Genomic DNA, 25091 nt, shown 5'->3' on the forward strand with positions numbered 1-25091 from the left:
ACAAGGAACTGGGAAGATGAGAGGTGAGTATAGGCTATTATCTGAAGCTGAGGAGAGAAGAGCAAAGGTCCTGGGATAATTAGCTCTCACTATCATTTATTATTGCAGAGAGAGTTTTGCACAGAGAAGAGTTGCCACATTTGTTTTAGAGAGTATGAAGTATAACACAGGCAACTTGGTATTTTTTTTTAATTGAACCAGTTTTAATTGGACCATTGAGGTTATAGTCTATTGTGCTAAAAGTCTTGTGGTCACGTATGAAGTGACCATAAGCATTTGTGTTATTAACAGTGCTATTCTATGCATTACTCAAAAGTAAACCCCAATGAGTTCAGTAGGACTAACTCCCAGCTAAGTGTATATAGGATTACATTCTGTATACCTAGATGCTCACAAGGTGCCATTATTATTTTTATTTATTAGAATATTTATATACTGCTTTTTTGACAAAAAGTAGTTAACAAAGTGATTTACAAAGCAAAATAAATCAATAAATAGTTCCCTGTCCCCAAAGGCTCACAGTCTAAAAGGAGATGCAGAAGAGACATTAGCGACAACTGGAAAAGTTGCTGTGCTGGAGTGAAAAGAGGCAGTTTCTTTCCCTCTGCTAAATATAAGAGGATACCACTTTAAAAGGTGCCTCTTTGTCCAGTTAGCAGGGGTTAAAGGAAGGTAGAAATGTAGGCTAGCTTGGACAATACCACCAGCTGGCTCTGCTCATCATGTAATTAAAATTAGGGTACAAATAAAATGTGTTTCCCCCCATGCACCATTTTACTCCACATGTCATGTGGGGGTAGAAAATCCAAACCATACTTATGTGATTTAAAACTTAAAGTAGTATTTGAGTCACATGGATGGGGTGGTTTGGTTGGTCAACTCAACTTTGAGTTGAGTATTGGGAAGAAATTCTTAATGATAATTGGTAAGCCTTAACTGTAACTATCCAGCAAGGGAGAACCCACCATTTGCCTCAGTAGCAGTGGAAGAGCAGTGGAAGAACTCTTGAAGCACATGCTTGACATGCACTGTTTGGAGAGACTCAATTGCAGATCCTGCCCCCCCCCCATATAGGGTTGGACTAAATGGCCTTGGAGGTCCCTCCAACTCTACGATTCTATGAATTATGCATATGGCTAGAACATTTCAGATGAAGAGTGGGATAATAGAGAAACAAACACATAGTCCTCTCTAGTGTGTTCTGTTTAAGCTTAATTCCATCAAGTAAGGCTCTGGGCTGCTATTTTGTGTTTTGTAATGCAGAGAGATTGCTGAAGCTGTGAAAGCATGCAAGCCTCGCATTCCTCCCTCCTCTGTTTCAGAAGGCTACATGTTACTGTCAGGTGAGAGAGGGTCATATTTCCAAACTTTCTAACCTTTATTCTCTTAAATGTATTTTAAAATTCAACCGACAAGCCATATAAAATGTGTGTACTTATATAGCCTTCCTATTAAGAAGGGGTTACAAAATCCTTCGTTTTACATTCCTGAGGGTAACGTGTTGATATGATGGCTCTTCCAGAAAACTTCAGACTTTGACATGGTGAGTTCATGCGAGAGAGAGAGATGCTTAGTTGGGGTAAGTTGGTATTCTAGAAGAGTGTCTTCAGTGCCATCCTTGCCTTTTTGTGTGTTGCCTGGCAGTCTGTGGGGGGATAAGTTCTGTATGCTAAAGGTCATACTCAGAATGTTACTACTGGAATGTAACTGGGTACTTGTTAAGAATGCAGTGAGCCAGTCTCCACTTGGATATCTGGTTAGCCATTTTACACTGTGACCGAAATCCCATATACATTCCTAGTTAGCATGTACTTTTGTGGTAATCTCTTGGATTTCCTTTTTTAGTGCGTGGTTAGCAATTTATGTGGTTTGGCAGTTGGTTGCCCACATGAGTTCCCACTTGTACTCAGTACATATTTACGATGTTTTCTCTTTGTGGGAGATATTGCTACTGTTGCCCCCAGACCTGGGTACAGGTCTGCCCCTGTAAGGCTAACGGCTGGTGATTGCCTCTTGGTATGGCGAAGAGACCAAACACGCAGGCACTGTGCGGAAAGCAGAAAAAAAGTTTTATTGAGAATTTTCAGGGCCCTCCGAAGACATATGTCTCAGGTCAGGCAAGAGCCCTGAGCCTTTGTTTCACATGGTTTATATAGCATTTTCAATGCATTGGAATTGTCAGTACATCAATCAGGATTGATTCCAATCAAAACTCTAGATTTTTAGTAACTTTTCTTCTACCAGTACCACCCATTCATCTCCTTTCACCTCCTTATTCATCCTTTATCTGCCCTGCACAAAACATTTCTCTTCTAGTTCCATTATCTATTGATTACATTCCTTTCTACTGATTATAGCAAAAAGCTCAGCATGTTCCCGTCAGTACAGAAGCCTGTACTTCTGACCCAGTCAGCATAGCCAACCCTGTGCAAGGTTCATTGCTGAGAAGCCTTCACCTACTCAGAGCCACTTGCAAAGTGCATTTGTTCTTTGGTTCAGGCTTCATCACAGGCTGCAGGCTTCTCTACCGCATGAAGTACTGCCATGACAACACATTTCATTGACGCAAGGGAAATGAGTGATGTGGTGCCATCCATGTAGCATAACTGAAGCTGTAGAGAAATTTAAATCAGGATATCCGTATGTAAATCTAAAGGTGGTTCAGTGTACCTTATGTCACATGGTATGCTTTATATTCCCCTGGGGGCTGGGGATAAGAATAGGCCCTCAGTTTGGCTGTACTTGTCGTAAGAGGCGAATAAACAGCCACAGGTTAGATGGGACTCATCAGCCTGGGAAGGCAGCTCATCTGAGAGAAGGAAAACTCTGATCCCAAACCTCCACTGACTTGTGGCTATATCCAGTTGTGGAAAAGGCTTCAGGAGTCAACCTCAAGGCAAAATCTGGAGCCGGAGTCCCTGAGGCAGTTCATGGCTGAACACAGTCACGTTCTGGCAACTCCTGCGACGCCACTAGAACCAATCGTATTGGCCTCTGCCTTTCCATTGGACCATTTCAGCGACGTGGAGAGGAGGGATTTGCTGCATGGGTAACAGCCTATCCTCCATACCTAATTTACCCAGGCTTCGTGCACTGGAGAGGACACTCTCTGAACCACCATTCAGAGCGTGACACCATAGACTTCCGAGACTGAAGGATGCCAACAAGATGCTTTATATATGAGTGACATCTCCTAGGGTTCCATGTTAATTGGGGTAAAATGCCGTTGTTTCATTTTTCAACCATTGTTATTTTTTTCCTTTATGATTATTAAATTGCTCTTTTAAGGTCTGGAACCCTTCAGGATTGGGCAGTACACCAACTTTGTTAACATTGGTGAACGCTGCAATGTTGCAGGATCAAAAAAGTTTGCCAAACTCATCATGGCAGGCGATTACGAAGTAAGTCCACTATTTAGTTTGAGCTTATCTTTCAATCATACCATTTAAGAGTAGTCTGATTTGCACTATTGCTTAATGTATATTTTTGCCTCTGTAGGGGCTGCTAAGGTGACATGCAGCAGTACTATGTAATGGGTTCAGAGTGGCTTACAGGAATTCTTTCTCAATGTTGGAAAAATGTTTCCTTTCTTCTTATTATAGGGCAGTTGGTGTTTCTGTGGCCAATGTGAAGGGGGAGGGACACAGTCCAAGCTCAAAGAGCTACCAGCAGGTGAAGGTAGTTCTTCATCTTGTTGGTTTTTCTTTTCTCTATTCATCATCACAAGACATGTGATCATCACAAGACAATGTGATTCTGTGGCCCCTGTGTAGAGAGAGGAGTGCAGGTCACACACAGTGTCTCTCCCCCCAGCGCTTGTGATCATGCCTGTAATTTTTTCTAAAGTTTCAGAATGTTGTATTTTGGTACAACATGAAACAAAATGTAGTTGAGCTTTTCCTCTTGTAAAGATAAGACTGTGGTGTGCAAGCAGATTTCCCTGTCTGAAAGTGGTCCATACTCTGGGTGTCCCAAAGTGTGTGTTGGGAGAGAAGTCTTGATTCTTGAGTACTTTGGTCCAGCTTTTGTGGCCTTGAGATGCAGTGAGAGTGGTGTTTGTGAGGAAAGAAGTGGCAGGGATGTGACTCAGGCAAAGGAATCTTGTGGATATAGATAATAATGCCATTCAATGGGTATGCCATTCATGGGTATGGCTGAATGGAGATTTCACTCAACCCTTTCATATGCAGATTTCATCTAGCCCATATGGAAGGTATGGAAGGGTCAACATCATTGTCACTTTTTACATGGTTTCTGTATTTATGCACTGCTGGGGCAGTTGGGCAAGATATTGCAGAGAAGCCACTCAGGCAGTGCTGTGGTAGTATATGAATTGGGCCTCAGAGGCAGTAAAGGAAGCATTGAGATTCATAAAGGGTAGAAGACTATTTTAGTTGAATATGTTGTGTGGAGAGGAAAGCCAATTTGGAAATGCGTGAGCCAAAACCTTAGTACAGTATTAGCAAAGAAAATAAATCTGCCCTAAACGCACCACAGAGAATGGGCTACAACTTTTGTTTAAAGAGACAAAATCTCTTCAGTGATTTTCAGCTATAATTCCAAATTATGACAAAGAGGAGTAAAGAAATTTTTGTAAGGTACAGCCTCTATTTAGTTTTTTTAAATTATAATTTTTATTCCTCTGTAGGAAGCACTAAGTGTGGCTAAGACCCAAGTTGAGATGGGAGCACAAATTTTGGATATCAATATGGATGATGGAATGCTAGATGGGCCAAGTGCTATGACTAGATTCTGCAACTTCATTGCTTCAGAACCAGACATTGCCAAGGTTGTATACATTGTTGCTGGTGATATGTTAACGTGGAACTTCTTGCAACAGAAGGTGGCAGTTCAGAAAATAGTTTCTGTGGTTTACTTGTGCACAATCTTTGTCAGGCAACATTTATATGACATAAACTTGTGCAATCAGTTCTACTTATGTGGTGGCATTCTTTTTAAAGATTAAAGCAATACCATAGCGTGAACCCACAGAAAAATATAAAGTTCCTCTGCTGCTATAGTGTCTAAATTGTACCACATTTTTCAAAAAGTAAAAAAAACTACATGAAGAAAACATTTTGCTGCATCGGTGTCTTGCTGTGGGAAAATACTTTCTCATGATTTTCATCTTGTTATTTTTTTTAAAGGGTTACACAAGCAGTGATGCAGTTGTCCAGCGAATTGCTCATCCTGAAAAGTGCTAAACACATAAAAGTTGCCCTTTCACCCCCACACCCACTCAAAACAAAGCTAGCTCCAAAGTGTGATCAACACTTTCTCAATAGATGTGTCAATGCTTCGGTGTGACTGTTGCACCTACTGGATAGTGTCCATGATGAGACTCAGGACAGTCCTACAGTCAGCTAAAATTCCACAGATTTAAGCCAACAAGCATCCTACTCGGAGAAAATAACTCATTTCACCAGGAACTGTGAAATGTTGGTTGAATGCTGGGTAAACAGCAGAGATTCTATGAACAGGTGGTATCTCCTGTAACCAAAGAATTCCAGGGCTCCAGCTGGGGCTTCTTTTTATGAAAAGCATGCATCTATACTTACAATTTCACTACCACCGCAGGAACCAGAGTTCCATCTAAACGTATTGAGATAAGTTGTAGAGTTTTGAGACCAGAGGATGTAGCTTTCAGACAGTCTTAAGTCCTAGTGTCCCCTCTGGCAGTGCGTACTAGATGTGTAGAGAAGTGAGAAATGGAACTTGTCATCCAGCAGAAAAGAGACGTTCTTATTACATTTTTTCTGACGTGTGCTTTTTCTTTTGGCCATCCAGCTGGCTTATGCCACTTGGAAATTGGCAGAAAACTGCTGCTCTCAACGTTCTTTCTTTAGCTGTGCTTTTTTGTCCTTCATAAATCTAAATGTCTCTGCATGACAAATACTGTTTTTAGGTATAGAAATTCTTTTATGGATTGCTCTATAGCAACCATTTCCAACCACTGTACCATGGCACACTGGTCAGACACAATGGTCTGCTGGTGTGCCTTGGGAGTTTGGGGGAGGGTCATTTATTAATAGGGCCATTGGGAGATGTGAGCCCCCTCCCACCAACAGTATGGCGTGCCTTGTCCATTGTCAAGAAACTGATGGTGTGCCTTGACAATTTTAATACCTTGTCAGTGTACTGTGAGACAAAAAAGGTTGAAAATCACTGCTCTGCAATCTGCAAAAAGCATTTTAAAATAAGTTATTGAGAGAGAAATGTAGGTGGATCTTTATGTGTGTAGTCTGTATATATGTAATGTTTTTGTTTTTTATTGTGTTGATGATAAATTGCAGGGCTATGTGCTTCTCTTTCATGCCCACACATACTTATGATGAAACTGTTCATTTACCAAGCTGCCTATTGAATGTTTCTGTCTCTGATTTAAGAGATGCATGCTGCCTCTTTCACTTGCAAACCGCAATAGGAAAATCCACCTCATTTTTATAAGCACAGGAGCTGTCAAATTCAGGAATTAGCACCCTAGTATTAGTACTTCCTCTTATCAACTCTGGAGGCTAGACCACAAAATGTTTTTGAAATATTGGCACAGGGAACACAAAATCTGTTGTACTGACAGATACTTCTTATCTCTGAGGTAACAAAGTACAGGTGTGTCCCTGTATCCGCAGGCGTTCTGTTCCAGAACCCCCCCGCTGTTACCTGAAACCATGGATACAAATGAATGCCTGCCCCCCACCCTCTGGTATGAACCCAGTCCATTGATAACTGAATCCATGGATATAGGATCTGCGGGTACGGGGGGCCCCCTATAACTGTATGTTGCTTTGGGTTTAGAGGGCCTGTGTGCCTTTAAAATCATATCTAGTGAATTCCCACTGTTATAATTACGAGTAGTCACATTTTGCCCAACTTCTTTTTTTTGTCATGGCACAATTGCCATGTCAAGGTGGGAACTTTTAGTTTATATGAGTATTGAAGTTGCACACAAGCACTGTAGACCCTTTGTCTGTTTCTTTCAACCATGGAATGTGAACGTTATATTTATGTGAAATTATTCTACTTTCTCTCATCAGATAGCTTAGACAGCACTGTGTTGAGTCCTTAACACTTGTGTTGGTATTAAAGAAAGCAATCCATAGCTTGCTTGCTTGCTTGCTTGCTTGCTTGCTTGCTTCATTCATTCATTCATTCATTCATTCATTTATTTAACCTTTATTGGCATGAACAATATCCACTAAATGGCAACAATATCAACACACAAACTTACAGTAAACAAAAATAAAACATCCAAGGTTGTCATTGTTCAGGATCACTGTGTGGGGGAATAGAAATACATAGGAATTTATGCCTTGACAGCTCTGCAAATAAATATTTTGCAGCATGTAGTGAGCGACATTCATTTCTCCCATCCATTGCTTTAATAATGTCTAGGCTTTTTTTGTTATTGCCATCAGGTGCCGCTCTGTATTGACTCTTCAAATTTCTCAGTGATAGAAGCTGGGTTGAAGTGTTGTCAAGGCAAATGCATCGTGAATAGTATCAGTCTGAAGGAAGGCGAAGAAGACTTCATAGCAAAAGCAAGAAAGATAAAGAAATATGGTGCAGCTGTAGTGGTTATGGCCTTTGATGAAGTGGGTCAGGTCAGTGCCACTTTCCTAATACACTAATGATTGGCCTCCCAAAAAGCCCATAGAACACTTTAACCCACCTGTAATCTACAGTGATAATACAACAAAGAGGGAACCAAAACTGTAACACAAGGGGATATCTTAACCACTGAGTTAGGACAAGTATAAGCATACTGAATATTACATTTTTATGAATGCTACAGGCCTGCTAGCTTGAGCAATATAATTTCACTCTGTGCCTTCCCAAGAACATCCGGTTAAGTAATTTCTGGTTACCTTCTAAACGCAATGCCAGATTCTAACTTGGATTCTGTATGGTTAACAGTGATCTGTAGTTTTTTTGGGTTTTTTTTAAGGATTAGGCAAATGTGTGGAGTACAGATCTGTCCAGTGGTATTAGCTGTGACAGTTAAATTGAGTCTCGAAATTCAGAGGCCGTATTTGTCTGACTGCCAGTTCCTGGAGGAGAAGTGTGGGGGAGGGCTGATTCCTTGGTACTCAGCTGTGAGCTTTTCACAAACATCTGTCTGGTCACTGTTGAAAACAGGATGCTTGACTGGTGGGCTGATCTAGAAGATCTCTTATGGTATCTTACTTTGTTCTCTCTAAAGATAGGCAAATATATTGTGTTTTTCTTCAGAATGGACATGCAGAGAGACCCTTCTCCTGCTGTTGGTGAAAGACAGGCACTGTGAGTGAGACCGAACAGCTCCAGAAGAAGTGTGTGTGCACAATGTGCCACAGGGAGCCCAGTACCAGGTTCTGCCCAAGGACCCCCACTACCATTCGCTCAAAGCAGGAATATCTCTGCTGCTTCTAATTGGGATTACAAACAGGAATATAGCTTGCCATGATCAGAAAAGCTTAACGCAACAAGAAGAGGTCATCTCCTCCTCAAGGTGCTAGGGCTCAGTGCCGGCACTGGGAGAGTTTCAGATAGAGTCAAATAAAAATAAAAGAAACATGTATGATTTAGAGTGCAATCCTAACCCACTTTCCAGCACCAACATAAGGGTAATGCAGCTATGGGGTAGGGGAACAAACATTCCCTTACTTTGAGGAGGCCTCCGTGAGTGCCACCCAACTGCAGGATGCAGCACATGCCCCATGGGCACCGCTATGCTGCTGCTAGAAAGTTGGTTAGGATTTGGGCCTTAGTCTATCACACGTTAAAACTCTAACACTGCATTTCTTTCCTGCTGTCTCGTTTTAGGCTACTGAAACAGGAGCAAAAATTTCCATATGCACGAGAGCCTACAATATCCTTGTGAACCTAGTGGGGTTTAATCCAAATGATATCATTTTTGATCCCAACATTCTTACCATTGGCACTGGAATGGAAGAACATAATCTATATGCAGTTAACTTTATTGATGCAACTAAAGCCATAAAAGTGAGTCTGGAGAGGTTGTTTTTTGTTTTTTTTTTAGGGGGGTACGCACATGCACATTCTTGCTTCTTTTGTTGGAAGCATTTGTGTCTGGTGGCTGGGAGGAAGCAGAGTGCCCCAGGATTGCTTAAGGAGAACAAAACAGTTCTCCATGCTGTGATAATGCATCCACCACTTCTAACGTCGCAAGTATTATAAATTATATACTAGTGTAAAAATAACTCAGACCATTAACTGTATTGTAAATATACATCTAGTAATCAAATAAGGCAATATTCACAAAGTGTTGGTAGTTCAGCCAAAAGGCTTTTGACAAGCCATGTGATTGCTTCATTCAATTAGTACAAATTCAATGATTGTCCATGTATTCCATCTTTAGACTGACTGATTAAATAGAATGTTAAAAAAATCTTACTTACCATACAAAGTTGTATGTGGGATGCTCATTGTTGAAATTATTGTAATTGCTCATTTCTGTCTCTTTTGGTTTGGATTGATAAGCCAATCTTTCCCTACAGGAAAAAAAGGTGGCAGTGAGAGGTAAAAGGTTTGCTTTATTCCACATGCAGTGCAATCGCATCTTGCGTTGGAACAGGCAGGCCAGGAGGCCTGCGCTGTATCCAGCACGAGATAGGTACCCATAGTGGCTCAGCCTGAGACAAAGAGAAACTGCCTCCTTGGACTTGCACCACCTTCACAGTGGCGAGGAGAGCGAAGTGCGAGTGTCTTGCAGTTGCTCCACACTGCTTGGGGAACAGGGTTGGGATCTGGAATAACAGCTGGGTCCCAGCCCCGCCTCCTGCTCTCTGCCCAACTGCCCCAGGACTGCCCTCTGCCCACCCCCCCACCCCACCCCAGAATGTCTCCCTCCTTCCCCAGACCTCTGTGTCGGCCTAGCTCAGCCAGTGCAACCTACTTGGGGCAAACCGGTGCAGAGGCTGATTCAGCCTCCATGCTCCAGCACACCTCTGTGCGCTGGCGCAGCTTGCTCCTGAGGAGGCGCAAACATGCTTTACGGCATGTTTGCGCCTCTCCTGGGTTGGTGCAAGGGACTAGCACCAGCCCAAAGGATTTTAGGATTGCACCCTTAGCCTCATACTGGTGGTTTCCAAACCTTTTAGCACCAAGACCCATTTTTAAAATGACACTCTCATGGGACCCACCTAGGTGTACCAGGCTTTTGAAGAAGGAGATTTAGAGAGAAATATTTATTTATAAGTAATAATAACCAGAAAGACCCATGAACATTTATCTCCCTATATTTACACATGCTTACAAACTACAGAAGCTCAGCTCCTTGCAGGGCAGTTAGCAGTTACAGTATCTGATTTCTGAACAGCTTCAGGGCTTGAGGCAATTAGTCATCTGATCTTTCCATCACCCTTTGGTGACCCACCAAAAATCAGGTTATGACCCACCAGTCAATTCCAACCCACAGTTTTGGATCCACTGCCCCCATGCCATTCCTGTGAGAACCCAATATTATGATATGACCAGTCATAAACAGAGAATAGGACTTCACCAAAGCACCCACATGCTTTACATGCTTAAAATTAGGTTGTTGAAGTTGAATCAAATTATTGCATACATGTAGCTTATACTGTTAATGTATGTATGTAGCCGCATGTGCAGTGATTAACACACCATGTGTTCCAAACTCTCTAAATATACAGTATATAAAACCTGTGAATTCTTCCTTATGGTCATGAAGGACTCTTGACAAGTGACTTGGCCTTGGATCTTCATTGTCCAGTTTCAGCATTCTCTTTCTGCTAGTCCTCTTGGAGGCCAGTCTTATGTATTCCACCCCCACCAGTGCAGCAATGCCAAACTGGCGAATGCTGCATCTACAGTGGGGGCAGGCCAGCCAGGGGACTTCAGCGGGGAAAGAGGATTATAAAATCCCCTTACCCCCATGTAAGCCTCCTAACCCACAATGGGTTTCCTCGGACCTGCAATAATGAGTTTGCCAGGAGTTTGTAATTCTGAGGAGAGAAACAAGGCAGAAGTTCCATCATGGGCCACCCGCAACAGATCCTTCCCCTTCTGTGATCTTCTCACCCCCATTATGCCCCCTTTTCACCCAGTTTTAGCCCCTACCTGCCTCTGTTCCACTCTCGCGCCTCCCCCGTCATCCTGTCTCCTTCAGTGTTCTGTGATTTCCTCACTGGTGGGGGTGGAAAGGCATAGGCCTTCCCACTGGTGCTCCTGACAGCATGCTGATTCACATGCTGCCAGAGTGCCTTGTGTGTCAGACTCTGGCTGCTTTATGGCAGTCAGTGCTGTCAAGGGAGCGTCACCGCCATTGGGCGGCAACGGAAGGATTGGGCCATCAGTCTCAAAGTTGCTCAGATCTATCTGAAACAAATGTAAATGCAGCATTAGAAGAGTTAGTCTCATTCAGTCAACAAATGAGATCTAAGAAAGAAATACGAGAATACACGTAGAAGTAAGATTTAATCCATTTAAGGTGCAATCCAAACCTGCGCTGGAGCAGGCAAGCCAGGAGGCTTGCACTGCATCCAAAGCAGGTTTGTTGGCTGCAGCGGCTCAGCCAGGGGCAAGGGTTGGGTAAGGGCTGCATGCCCCAATGGGTCTCCTTGGACCTGCACCACCTCTAGAGGTGGCACAAGTCCAAGGAGAGTGGAGCGACTCGAAGCTGCTCGGTTCTCCCCGGGGACGGGGGTTGGGATCCGGCATAACCACCGGGTCCCAGCCCTGCCCCCAGCTCCCTGCGTGCCTGACCCCGGGGCCACCCATTGCCCGCCCTCCCCCCACCCAGAAACGCCCCCTCACACCTACCTTCGCTGCTTGTGTCGGCGCAGGTGCGCTGGCACAAGCAGCGGGGAGGAAGCCACTGTGGAGGCTTCCGCCAGCCTCCGTGTGTTGTTGCATCTGGATGCGCCAACACAGCTTCTTCCCATGGAGGCACAAACGTGCTTTACGGCACGTTTGTGACCCTCCAGGGGCTCCTATGCCAGCATAACTGCCGGTTAGGATTGTGCCCATAGTGTCCAGTTCTAATGGGGTTTCAGATATGCATGAAAGGTAGAAAATATTACAAAAGCTGAGAGCTTGGAGGGGCAAAATTACCTGCTATTTAGTATTCTGCATGGGGAAAGATTAATAATCCTGACTTATTCTGAAACACAAATTGCCTGCTATCTCCCTTTTTCCTTAACATAGTTCAGCCGTCTGTTAGTATTCTGTTCAAGTAGATGACAATTATTTATAAATGTAGCTTTTCCCCTTCCTTCTGTTTCTGGGATGCCCAGACATTGCCAGCAGCACCATGTGACTAAGTATCTAATTTCATTGGACTTCAATGTATTTTCTTCCTGAATTTATGGATGGTGTGACCTCTGACCAGGGAAGCTGGGTTTACACAGTTTATAAGCTTGCTGATACTTCTCATACTGTTGTTAGGAAACACTACCTGGAGCCAAAATCAGTGGAGGCCTTTCCAATTTGTCTTTTTCCTTCCGGGGAATGGATGCTATTCGAGAAGCAATGCATGGAGCTTTCCTTTACCATGCAATTAAGGTAATACAAAATACTGTGGCAAAAATAATTTGCGATGAGTAGATCTGTGTTGCAGTATTTATCTTTTTCTTCCTCCTTTCTGTTTTCTCAGTATGGAATGGACATGGGGATAGTGAATGCAGGAAAGCTGCCAGTGTATGATGATATCCATAAGGAGCTTTTGCAATTGTGCGAAGACTTGATTTGGAATAAAGATCCAGATGCAACAGAGAAGCTTTTGCGTTATGCTCAGGTAATTTTTATATTTTTGTCATTGCCTTTAAATCAGACATGAACCATAACATTCAGAGACTGATGCTGGGAAGATTTAAAAAATTGTTGTATGAATTTGTCTTTCATGGTGTCATTTGTCAAGGTAAGCCAACATGCAGTTACATTGTCAGAAGTAAGCTGTCTGCGCAATCTGGATGAGAGTTTACCAGGCAGCTCCATGGAAGATTTGTTGAGCTTCCCAAGCAAAGAAGAGAGATAAATATAATAGATAATTAACCATATCAAGAGGTGTTGTGTTCTCTGTGTGCAGTTGCTATACAACAGCATACTATTAGCTATAGATATGTAAGTGTATATACTGTATGTTGTATTCTCAATGCTATTCAGTCAAGCTATGCGTTCAGAAGTATGATGTGGCATAGCCTTCCCTTTTGCTGATGGAGACGGTGGGAAGTGGAGCCATCATCAAATGTGAGTTTTTCCTCTCACCAAAAACTCCCCCAACAAAAGAAGGGGCCCACAGCTCCCATGTGCCAAGGGCTCTCTGAGAGCTGGCACTAGGCAAAGTTTATTTGCTCAAACTTTTGTATCTTGAGGAATATGTTAAAGAAGGAAAAAAAGAGCAAAACGATATGCTGCACAGATATTTAAAGAGAAGAAGTGTGCACAGGGCTGTGTGAAAATAGAACTTTATTTTGGAAATGACTTCTTAGTCCTATGCATTTCCTGGCATGGTACTGTGGAAGTTATTCATTTTGTGCTGAAGGGTTTTTAGCTATTCGTCCTTAAGTTAGAGTTGTAAGGTTAGTCACTCTTCTCATTTTGCAAGCAAATAACCTTGATGCAAGAGAATGACTTCCCTGAGACCATCATTTAGTTCAGCTAAATGAGGATTTGAATCTGGAGGTCCAAAAACTCTGGACAAAGTGGCTTTCGTATCCTTTTTTAACATCAATCCTGTAAGAGGGGAAAATAAAGAGAGATTCTCCCAAACAAAAGAAGATGAACTGTCCTCAAGCTGATGAACAATATAGAGTTCTCATTCTGAAAGGTTTTTGATTCATTAGCAATCCATTACGTGGCTTAACATAAACAATAGCCAACAGGAGCTGTACCAAAGCCAAATTAATTTATTAGGTTCTTAAAAGAAATTGCTGCTAGGTTAGCCAGGGATAAATTTAAATTAAACTGCCAAAAGTAAAAATCTAATGCTTCAGTCCTTCCAGCATTTCTTTTTCTGTTGTTGGAACACCTGTGATTTGATGCCTTTTCTACGTTGGGAGCAACAACCTTTTCATGTCTTTATAGAGCAACAAACAGCCGTGGATATGGCCTGGGAATGAATAAGGCTGTAAATGACATGATGGGTTCAAGTGCAAGAAGGAAGGGGGAGCATGAATAAGAAGGAGATTGAAGCCTAACAGCTTTCACATTAAATCATAGTCCCCCATTATGTATATACTATACATAATGTATATACTATGCATGGCCTATACTATAACTTTGCCTCTTTAGGCCAGGAGAACGCTACCACTTGCTGTTTCTGAATATTTGAACTGAAGTGCTTTAGTGGCACTTGAAGGCTTTCCAAGTTTGAAACATCCTGACCAATTTATCGCTAAAGTATAGGAGAATATAGCATTTTTTTTTTTTAGGATATCTGCTGGTTGAAACAACAACTCTAACTTTCCAACTTTTATTTTGACTCTCTATCCCAGACCCATGCTCAAGGAGGAAAGAAAGTAGTGCAAACTGATGAGTGGAGAAATGGCTCTGTAGAAGAGAGGCTGGAGTATGCACTTGTCAAGGTGATTTATGTGCATCTTTCACTATCAAAGACAGTGGGCATCATAACAGGATCCTTTCAACAAATTCCTCTTACGTTAAAGTTAGATTTACTTTAATGATCAGGCTGTGTTCCGTGACCGAAATATTACTTGAGAACGTTGTTGGAAAGTAGTACCATTACATGAGACTATCCAACTGACAGTTTCGAAGGTTATTCCTATGTGTTCAGGATTTCTCCATGATGAAAAGAGAAGGATAGGAAGAAATGTTCAGAAGAACAAACAGAAACGTGTTTTGAAGAGCAATTATTGGCTTGTTCTTACATACTTATTTTTCACATTGTCATCAAATCAGCTTTCACATCATACAGTCTTTTTGGTCCATAGGTAATTAAAGATGAAATGCTTCTTTACCTGAATCAACTTGCAAAAAACTTTTGTAGACGTAGTGACTCCAAATTCCAACATTTAGGTTTCCTACCAAATTAGTTTTGACTGTTTTGAAGTCAACTGTAGGTCATGTCTATCTACTGTCATAGGAGCCTACTTGTAAAATATAAATTGAAAGGTTGATACTGAACATAGATCCATGTATAATTAAAGACCTATCTTTCTACAGACCCATCTTTAGTTAGACTGAAATTTATCAAACTCACTTTAGTTTTAGAATAGTTTCCATTAACTGTACTAATCATATCTTAATGTGTCATTAAGGGGAGGGGGATGTCATTCCTATAACCCAAAATCTACTTTCATTTAACTTTTTAAAAAAAAATTTTTTTAAAGACACTGGAGGATAACTCTCAGTGTAATTATATAATTAACTATGTTTGAACCGGGTAGATGAGGCTCGTCAGCCTGGGAAGGCAGCTCATCTTAGAGAAGGAAACTCTGACCTCAAATCTCTACTGCCTTGTGGCTACATACAGTTATGGAAAAGGCTTCAGGAGTCAACCTTGAGGCAAAATCAGGAGCCGGAGTCCCTGAAGCAGTTCATGGCTGAACACAGTCACGTTCTGGCAACTCCTGCGACGCTGCTGGAACCAACCGTATTGGCCTCTGCCTTTCCATTGGACCATTTCAAGTGACGTGGAGAGGGGGGATTTGCTGCATGGGAAACAGTCTATCCTTCATATCTACTTTACCCGGGCTTCGCACACTGGAGAGGACACTCCAACTTCGCCATACGGCGTCGGCACAACACGGGAAGCAGCAGTTTACTGGTTATAAGTCTTTGCTCGATTGGCGTAGAGCGTGACGCCAGGGGCTGCTTCCGACAGTGGGACAGTTCATTGCATCTCATTGGGCAGCTACCGCCCACCTTAAGCTGGGCAGTCCTCAGTCAGTAAGGTGCTGCCTCACCACGGTCCGTTAACCTCACGGGGTGCTTGGGGTTTAGGGTGAAAACCGACAAGCAGGTCAACAACTCTGCACCAAGCAACAGAAAACAGAAAACTCCTGCCCTAAAGTTGGGCACCTGGAACATTAGGACAATGACACCTGGCTTCTCTGACGACCTGCAAGAAATAGACGACGCCCGCAAAGCAGCTGACCGACATGGAGCTGAGCAGACTGCAGATGGACATCGTCGCCCTCCAAGAGACGAGGCTGCTGGATTCAGGATCTGGCAAGGAGAGAAATTTCTCATTTTTCTGGCAGGGAAAACCACTAAACGAGAACAGGGAACACGGTGTTGGCTTTGTTGTCAGAAATACCCTGCTGGAATCCATCCTCCCGCCTTCTGCAGGAAGTGAAAGAATTTTGTCCCTGCAGCTCCACTCATCAGCAGGACTTGTCACTCTCATCAGTGCTTATGCACCGACTCTGTCATCTCCAGCAGAAGCTAAAGACGAATTCTATGATGACCTGGCCGCCATTATCAAGAAAACCCCTGAAAAAGAGCCATTGTTCATCCTCGGCAATTTCAGTGCTAGAGTTGGTGCTGATCACAGTTTGTGGCCCACTTGCTTAGGCCAGTTCGGCACTGGGAGGATGAACAAAAATGGCTAACAACTGCTAGAGCTTTGCTGTCATCATGGTCTCTGCGTCAGCAACACCTTCTTCAACATGAAGCCCCAACATATTCTCTTGGAGACACCCAAGATCAAAGCACTGGCACCAGCTCAACCTGATTCTCACCAGATGCTCCAGCCTTCCCAGCATCAAGATCACACACAGTTATCAGGGTGCTGCCTGCGACACTGACCACTCCCTGGTGTGCAGCAGAGTGAAACTGCTAACTAAGTGACTGTATCACACGAAAAAGGAAGGAAGACCTCGCATTGACACCAGCAAGACCCAGGATCAGGGAAAAGTGGAGGAATTTGCACAAGCGCTTGAGGAATCTCTTCTAGGCCCGGCCGATGCAGATGTATCCAACAGATGGGAACATTTCAAAAATGCCATTTACAACACCGTCTTGTCCATATTTGGCAAGAAGACCAACAAGATGGCAGACTGGTTTGAAGCCCGCTCTGAGGAGTTGACACCAGTCACTGAGGAAAAGAGGAGAGCTCTAGCAGCATACAAAGCCTGTCCCATTGAGCGCAACCTGCAGGTCCTCTGAGCTGCTCGCAGCAAAGTCCAGCAGACTGCCAGGAGATGTGCTAATGACTACTGGCTCCAACTCTATTCCCAGATACAGATAGCAGCTGACATGGGCAACATCAAGGGGATGTATGATGGTATCAAGGACCTGGCCCTAGGTCCACCACAGAAGAAAACTGCCCCTCTGAAGTCTGCTACAGGCGAGGTCATCCAGGACCGGGCACAGCAGATGGAACGCTGGGTGCAGCACTACTCTGACCTGTATTCCAGAGAAAATGCAGTAACCGAGGAAGTACTGAACAACATCGAGTGCCTGCCTGTGTTGGAGGAGCTTGACAGTGAATCAACCCTAGCAGAACTTCACGTGGCCCTGGACTCCCTTGCCTCTGGCAAGGCACCTGGGAAAGACAGCATCCCTGCTGAAGTCTTAAAGTGCTGCAAAGAGATCATTGCTGCTGAGCTGTATGAAATCCTCTGCTGAGAGAAGGTGGAGTACCACAGGACATGAGGGATGCAAACACCGTCACGCTGTACAAGAACAAAGGCGACGGGTGACTGCAATAACTACCGCGGCATGTCTCTTCTTAGCGTTGCAGGAAAGCTGTTTGACCGAGTTGCACTGTAGAGGCTCCAGGTACTTGCAGAGAGCGTCTATCCAGAATTGCAGTGTGGATTCCGAACCAACAGGTCCACCACCGATATGGTATTCTCCCTTAGACAGCTGCAGGAGAAATGCAGAGAACGACGACAGCCACTCTTTATAACCTTCATAGATCTCATGAAGGCTTTCGACCTGGTCAGCGGGGACGGCCTCTTCAAGATTCTCCCCAAGATCGGATGTCCACCCAGGCTCCTCAGCATCATCAGATCTTTCCATAAGGACATGAAGGGCACTGTTGTCTTCGATGGCTCCACATCAGACCCCTTTGACATCCAAAGCAGAGTGGAGCAGGGCTGTGTTCTTGTGCCAACCTTGTTTGGGATTTTCTTCTCTGTCCTGCTGAAGCATGCCTTTGGAACTCCAACTGAAGGCATCTATCTCCAGACCAGATCAGACAGAAAGCTCTTCAACCTCTCCAGACTGAGAGCAAAGTCCAAAGTCCAGCTGAAATGTCTGTATGACTTCCTCTTTGCCGACGATGCAGCTGTCACTACCCACTCTGCCAAAGATCTCCAGCAGCTCATGGATTGTTTTAGCAAGGCCTGCCAAGATTTTGGACTGACAATCAGCCTGAAGAAAACACAGGTTCAGGATGTGGACTCACCTCCCTGCATTACAATCTGTGCTGCGCATGAACTGGAGGGTGTCCACGACTTTGTGGACCTTGGCTCAATGATCTCCGACACCCTTTCTCTGGATACCGAGCTAAACAAACGCATCAGTAAAGTAGCTACCACGTTTTCCAGACTCACAAAGAGAGTCTGGTCCAACAAGAAGCTGACGGAACATAACAAGATCCAGGTCTACAGAGCTTGCGTCCTGAGTACACTTCTGTACTGCAGCGAGTCATGGACTCTTCGCTCACAACAGGAGAAGAAGCTGAACGCTTTCCACATACACTGCCTCCGACGCATCCTCTTTATCACCTGGCAGGACAAAGTTCCAAATAATACAGTCCTGGAACGAGCTGGAATCCCCAGCGTGTACACAGTGCTGAAACAGAGACGCCTGCGTTGGCTTGGTCATGTCGTGAGAATGGGCGATGGTCGGATCCCAAAGGACCTCTTCTATGGAAAACTTGTGCAGGGAAAGCACCCTACGGGTAGACCACAGCTGCGATACAAGGACATCTGCAAGAGGGATCTGAAAGCCTTAGGAATGAACCTTAACAGATGGGAAACCTTGGCCTCTGAACGTGCTGCTTGAAGGCAGGCTGTGCAACATGGCCTTTCCCAGTTTGAAGAGACACTTGGCCAATAGTCTGAGGCAAGGAGGCAAAGAAGGAAGGCCCATAGCCAGGGAGACAGACCAGGGACACACTATACTTGCTCCCAGTGTGGAAGGGATTGTCACTCCCGAATCAGCCTTTTCAGCCACACTAGACGCTGTGCCTAAACCACCATTCAGAGCGCGATAGTCTTTCAAGACTGAAGGTTGCCAACATCTATGTTTGAATACGCTGCAATTGCCATGGAATCCCTCGTAGGGATGCTTTGATGAAATCAAGACTACATGATTAAACATTAACTTAAATGCGATTGCTTCTGCTGTCTAAAATCTGGCAGAATCTACAAATCCTTGTGTGCGCTTTTTTTTAAGCAAAAAATTTGAGCAGGGTACAGTCTATCCCTAGAACATGCTAGGCTTGCTAGGGTAGGGAGTCATTTTCCCCCCTCTGCTTTATCATAACTCCTTCATCCTTCCTGTTTGCATGTCCCCCCTACTATTAATATATTATAGACATGTAATGTTATACCACCCACACCTATTAATATTATTCTGTTGTTTTTGCAGGGCATTGAGAAATATGTGATTGAGGACACAGAAGAGGCTAGATTAAACCGTGAAAAATATTCCAGACCTCTTCACATAATTGAGGGACCTTTGATGAATGGCATGAAAACTGTTGGTGATCTTTTTGGGGCTGGCAAGATGTTTCTTCCACAGGTAAAGAGCAACAAAGTAGCCTGTCATAAGCTGTCTGTGAAAAGGGGCAAATATATAGATAATATAAATATCTGCATCAGGTCAGGCCAGTCATCTCTTTGACCAGATACCATCCCTGACTGATCTGAGTGCTTATAGAAAAAGAAGTACCAATGTTCCAGTATTTAAAAAAGATAAGGAACCCGCTGGAGTGGCTTCTTCTTTCATCCTACCTTATAGCTACTGATGGCCCTATGTTCATCCTTATAGATAGCCACTTGTCCAAGATAACAATTGCTTCAGGCCTATTAGCTTGCTGGTTCCATGACTCACAATGCCCTGAAATATGGTGATATATGCCAGTAGGCAAGGATGGCATCTACTCCATTAATTTGTCTGGTTCTTCTTTATATTTACTGATGCTTTGATGTTCACAGTTAACCTGCTTCCTTTGTGTACTAACTCTGCTTTTATGTACAAGTGCAAACAACTGTTCTTTTTCTCTCCAAACCACTAATATTTCATATGTAATGCATCACAGGGCCAGCTTAGCAGATGCAGGCCCTAGCCAGAAGCTGCATAGCTCATGTGTAGGCTGGCACCTGTTTTGAAGAATTGCATTGGTCCAGGCATTTTCCACTTTCCAACATGCCTATATAATGATTGAGAAAATCCAGAGATGAAACTGGGAATAGACATAAGGAGCAAAAAGACACATCAATATGGCCCATGGGTACTATTCCGATCTGCCAAGGAAGTGGGGAAGGTGGTAGAAGTATTGTTAGAGTCCAAAATGCTGCTGTTTTCTAAAAGATGCCATTTTACTATACTATTCAGTGCCTGATAACTTATGATGCTTTGTTATGATATATTTTTATTATTCTGTATCACAGGCCAACACACATTTTGCTTCCTTAAACATTACACCAATTCCTGGGTATATTTGGGATACTGATTCCAAAAATGGCATCCGTTTTGCCCTATCACGTCTAGTTTTGGAGACACGGCATAGCCTCTTTAGTGAATGGTTCAAGCAGCTTCCTGAACCATTCACTAATGAGGCTACGCTATATATCCAAAACCAGATGTGATAGGGCAAAATGGATGCCATTTTTGGAATCGGCACCCCAAATTCATATCAAACCACCATAAAGTTTGGGAAAAACTTTTCTGACCCTCAATTTTGTAGGCCTGTGTAATCGATGTGCATTGGTTATTGATTGCTAGACTTAATGAAGTCTTAGAGGGTATGCTTTTACCCCTTGCTTACACTATCCTCTGAATGCTTTTAAAAAACAAAAAGTGTTTGAGGAGTGTGGGTGAGTGGCCGTATTAAAAGAGGATCAGAAGAGACACACAAACACAAACTTTAGGTTGCTAGAGCAAAGGGGCCTCAGTGGCAAAAAAAAAAAGGAAGGATAAGGAGTTCAGCTTGAACTGTTTAACTTTCTGACCAATTACCGGTACTAGCCACTATGAGGCCTCTTGAAACTAGTTGCATTTTGTCAGGGCCAAAGAAATACTAAGGTATACTATGAGAATGAAGAGGCCCTCTGATCAATGGAAGATTGGCTTATCAAAACTGAAGACTATGAGAAAAGGGAGTAGCCAAAGCTGGAAAATACAGCAAGGCCTCTTGGAACCAGATGTAACACAAAGTTCTGCATAACCCCCCTCCCCAAGAAGCCTGTACAGTGGTGCCTCGCATAACGAATGCCTCGCGCACCAAAAAACTCGCAGAACGAAAGCGTTTTGCGATTTTTGGTGACTTGCACAACGAATTTTTATGACCCGTGCTTCGCAAGACGAATTTTTGTTTTGTTTTGGTTTGTTTTAAGGGGGGGATCTTCATGCCAGTTTATGCTCACATTCACCCTAAGGAAGGGGGAGGATCGTCATGCCAGTTTATGCTCACGTTCACCCTAAGGAAGGATGATGAGTTCTTGGGGTTTCCTCGCGCAGCAGCGGGTCAGTCAGCATCCCTCCCTCCCTCTCACACACACACTTACGCTCTCTTCACCACCCCTCACTCACTCACTCACAGGGCCAGGCTCCTGTGTGCCTGTCAGGGGTTGCACGTTCTTGCTCCCGCCCGTTTTTGTGCCCCCCGCAAGCCTGGAGCATCACAGCCTCTCTTTCCCCAAGCCTGGAGCATCGCAGCCTCTCTCTTCCCCCCCCCTAAGCCTGGAGCATCACAGCCTCTCTCTTCCCCCCCCCCAAGCCTGGAGCATCGCAGCCTCGCTCTTCCCCCCCCCCCCGCAAGCCTGGAGCATCACAACTTCTCTGCAACACAAACACTTTCCCCCCTCTCTCACACACACAGGCTGCCCCCTTCTCTTACACACAGAGATGCTCTGCCCCCCCCCACTCACACAGCAGGGGAGGGATGCCTTCACTCACCTCATCCAGCACCTGAATGTAAGCCCCCCCAGCAACCTGCCATCACAGCCCCCCCCCGCAAGCCTGATCCCATTCACCCTAATAAGGGGGGATCTTCATGTCAGTTTATGATCCCATTCACCCTAATAAGGGGGGATCTTCATGTCAGTTTATGATCCCGTCCACCCTAGTAAGGGGAGGATCTTCATGTCAGTTTATGATCCCGTCCACCCTAGTAAGGGGAGGATCTTCATGTCAGTTTATGATCCCGTCCACCCTAGTAAGGGGAGGATCTTCATGTGAGTTTATGATCCCATTCACCCTAATAAGAGGGGATCTTCATGTCAGTTTATGATCCCGTCCACCCTAGTAAGGGGAGGATCTTCATGTCAGTTTATGATCCCATTCACCCTAGGGAGCAGGGGATCTTCATGCCAGTTTATGATCACATTCACCCTAGGGAGCAGGGGATCTTCATGCCAGTTTATGATCACATTCACCCTAGGGAGCGGGGGATCTTCATGCCAGTTTATGCTCACATTCACCCTAGGGAGCAGGGGATCTTCATGCCAGTTTATGATCACATTCACCCTAGGGAGCGGGGGATCTTCATGCCAGTTTATGCTCATATTCACCCTAAGGAAGGGGGAGGAAGACAGCGAAGAAAGTGATGTCAGTGATTGTGAGCAAATGAGCTTCATAAATTCTGACTCTAGCGATGATGAGTTCTTGGGGTTTCCAGAAAACTAGAGTACTCAAACCTTTAAGTCTCTCCATTTGTTAATGACAGTGATAATGGTTCTTAATGCCACTGTTGACTGCTGTTCACTTTACATGGAGTGAAAAATACGGTATGTCTTTAAAGAGCACTTAATAAACACTTTGTAAACCAAATTTGACTTTGTTCTGACTTTTTTTGCCCATAGGAACGCATTAATTAAATTTCAATGCATTCCTATGGGAAAACTCGCATAACGAAAGGACTCGCGGAACAAATTAATTTCGTTATGCAAGGCACCACTGTATTTCCTGAAGATGTGCCAATTCAGACAAGCTGAGGTGGAATCTTGCAGACCAAAAGACAGAGTCATCCTTAAAGAAGACCCCCTTCCTGGAGGAACTGCTCCAAGGGATTAAAGGGGAAACTCAAGACAGCAGAGGAAGAAGACCTGCCATTCCTCATTCCTCTCCCCAGTATGGACTGGGTAACAATGGAGATCTGCCCAGCTTTGAAAGAGAAAGAAAACACTGCTGTGACAGTACAACATATGACTGGCTAAGCAGTAGGGAAGTGGTATGAGAGAGTGAAAGGGAAATCTTACATTCTCCTCTCCCCGTCTGGGTGCTGAAATGAGAAGGAACAATCAACCCTCCTCCCTTTTTACCCCAGGGCAGGCTCAAATTGGACCTGGGCTGTTTTAGACCTAACAGTACAGTTGGAACTTGTTGGTGTCAATTAGTTTGTTTTTGTTTTTTAATGATGAGGGTTGTATTTATTTCAATGTACCTTTGAATAAATATTGCAATTGCTGCACTATTTCCTTCTTGTGACCCTTCTGCTCAGGTGATCAAGTCTGCTCGAGTTATGAAGAAGGCTGTTGGTCACCTAATTCCCTTCATGGAAAAGGAGAGAGAGGAAATGCGTACATTGTTGGGTAACACAGAAGAAGAGGCATGTTGCATGCTACAGTACTTGTTTCTCTTAAATGAATTTTCACTATTGTCGTGTTAGAGCCTTGGAGGTTGTGCATAGCAGAATTCATGTGAGGCAGGACATTGTGCAGTGCTGTTGTAGCAACTTCTGTGAACAGGGAAGTCTTCTGCTCTCATGAACAGACCCACCTATGTGAAGTAAAAAGTGACTGACTGGAACATGAAACTGGCCCCTTGACCATGTATCAATAAAGACTGTCACAGTTGTGGTGAGCAATGCAGGACAGGGTCTTGGTAAACTTGCTACATAACTGGTTTGAAATTCTACTCATTATTCCACAGCCTTCCCCCATCCCTTTTAGAACATACAGACATGCATAAAATAGGAACAAGCATACATTTTTTTCTGTCCCTGCAAAGTGAGTCACCTTCCCTTCATCTTTGCTCTTCAGTTGACTGATGTTCTTCCACAGCAAATGCTGACATTCCTGTCAAGTTTTCCCCCACCTCCTTCTTCACTTCTGGTGGGCTGCTTGCTTATTCTTGGTTTTTAAAAGGTTGATATTTTTACTATTTATGCACTCAAACAATCACGAAGTTCTTTTCTGAAAAAACTCTAAGCATTGTGTTTAAGCTGAAAAATGACTGACGGGAAGGGTGCTTCATGATGTTACAAATCCTCTGCACAACCTTTTCTGCTTAAAGCCGGCAGAACGTGGCCCTGCAAGCTCAGTCCTCAAAAAAAGACTGTGCATGTGACAATAACATGGTGAGTAAGCTTTCCAGTGAAGTAGCTCCTGTTTTTCTGGATGCCTGTAAGAACCCATGGGAAGTGTATGTCCAACTCCGTCTGCCCCCACCCGTTATGTTGGAAAGAATCAGGGCTGGAAAGAACTTGAGGATCTGTTCTGCAGCAGAATTTTTCATCCCTAACAAGCATGGTAATGAAATAACAGCAGTTGTTCTTCTAGTTTAAATTGCAAAGTCTGGGATAGATTTAGAAACAGATTGAGAACTTTATGCTATCTTTGGCATCTGGTAAGAGATCAGAATGAACTAAGAGGGAAATGACTCCCAAAAATGTTTAAAAAACAATCAAGAGCCACCAGAGGAATTGCGTTTAGCTTCACAGAAAGGAGGAGAGAGAGAGAGCGCGCGCAAGTGTGTGTGAGAGAAAGATTAAACCAGTCCAATATAACTGCTTGCTATGACTTGATGTGCACGATAAACTCATCTCCTAGGTGTTCTGGAACCTATTTCTAGCAAATGAAGAGAGAAAAATATTGTGTTAACCCCAAATATACTTATTAAGGCCACATTCTGATGCCCAGTTTCGAAATAAGATGCATTTCAGCTGGCACGGCTTCTCTCTAGAGTGCAGTTACCTCTGGTGTAGTAATCCA

The 25091-nt window shown here is 43.8% G+C and overlaps 1 protein-coding gene across 6 annotated transcripts in view; it reads left to right on the top strand.

The window, feature by feature from the left end:
* The window catches only part of MTR (5-methyltetrahydrofolate-homocysteine methyltransferase), a 76310-nt gene that overhangs the window by 27724 nt on the left and 23495 nt on the right, over window positions 1-25091 (top strand). For 5 of the 6 annotated variants that reach the window (XR_010793867.1, XR_010793868.1, XM_066617173.1 and 2 more), the window contains 10 exons: window positions 1264-1343; window positions 3289-3401; window positions 4649-4789; window positions 7416-7601; window positions 8803-8982; window positions 12406-12522; window positions 12614-12754; window positions 14454-14543; window positions 19525-19677; window positions 23600-23707. Coding sequence is in view for 4 of the 6 variants with exons in the window: in XM_066617173.1 (XP_066473270.1) it covers window positions 1264-1343; window positions 3289-3401; window positions 4649-4789; window positions 7416-7601; window positions 8803-8982; window positions 12406-12522; window positions 12614-12754; window positions 14454-14543; window positions 19525-19677; window positions 23600-23707 (1309 nt within the window). In the remaining 2 variants the exon portion in view is untranslated. The remainder of the gene's footprint in view (window positions 1-1263; window positions 1344-3288; window positions 3402-4648; window positions 4790-7415; window positions 7602-8802; window positions 8983-12405; window positions 12523-12613; window positions 12755-14453; window positions 14544-19524; window positions 19678-23599; window positions 23708-25091) is intronic. The other variant, XM_066617198.1, reaches the window with a different exon arrangement.

This window comes from Tiliqua scincoides, chromosome 1 (genome assembly GCF_035046505.1).
Source record: "Tiliqua scincoides isolate rTilSci1 chromosome 1, rTilSci1.hap2, whole genome shotgun sequence".
NCBI classification, from domain to species: domain Eukaryota; kingdom Metazoa; phylum Chordata; class Lepidosauria; order Squamata; family Scincidae; genus Tiliqua; species Tiliqua scincoides.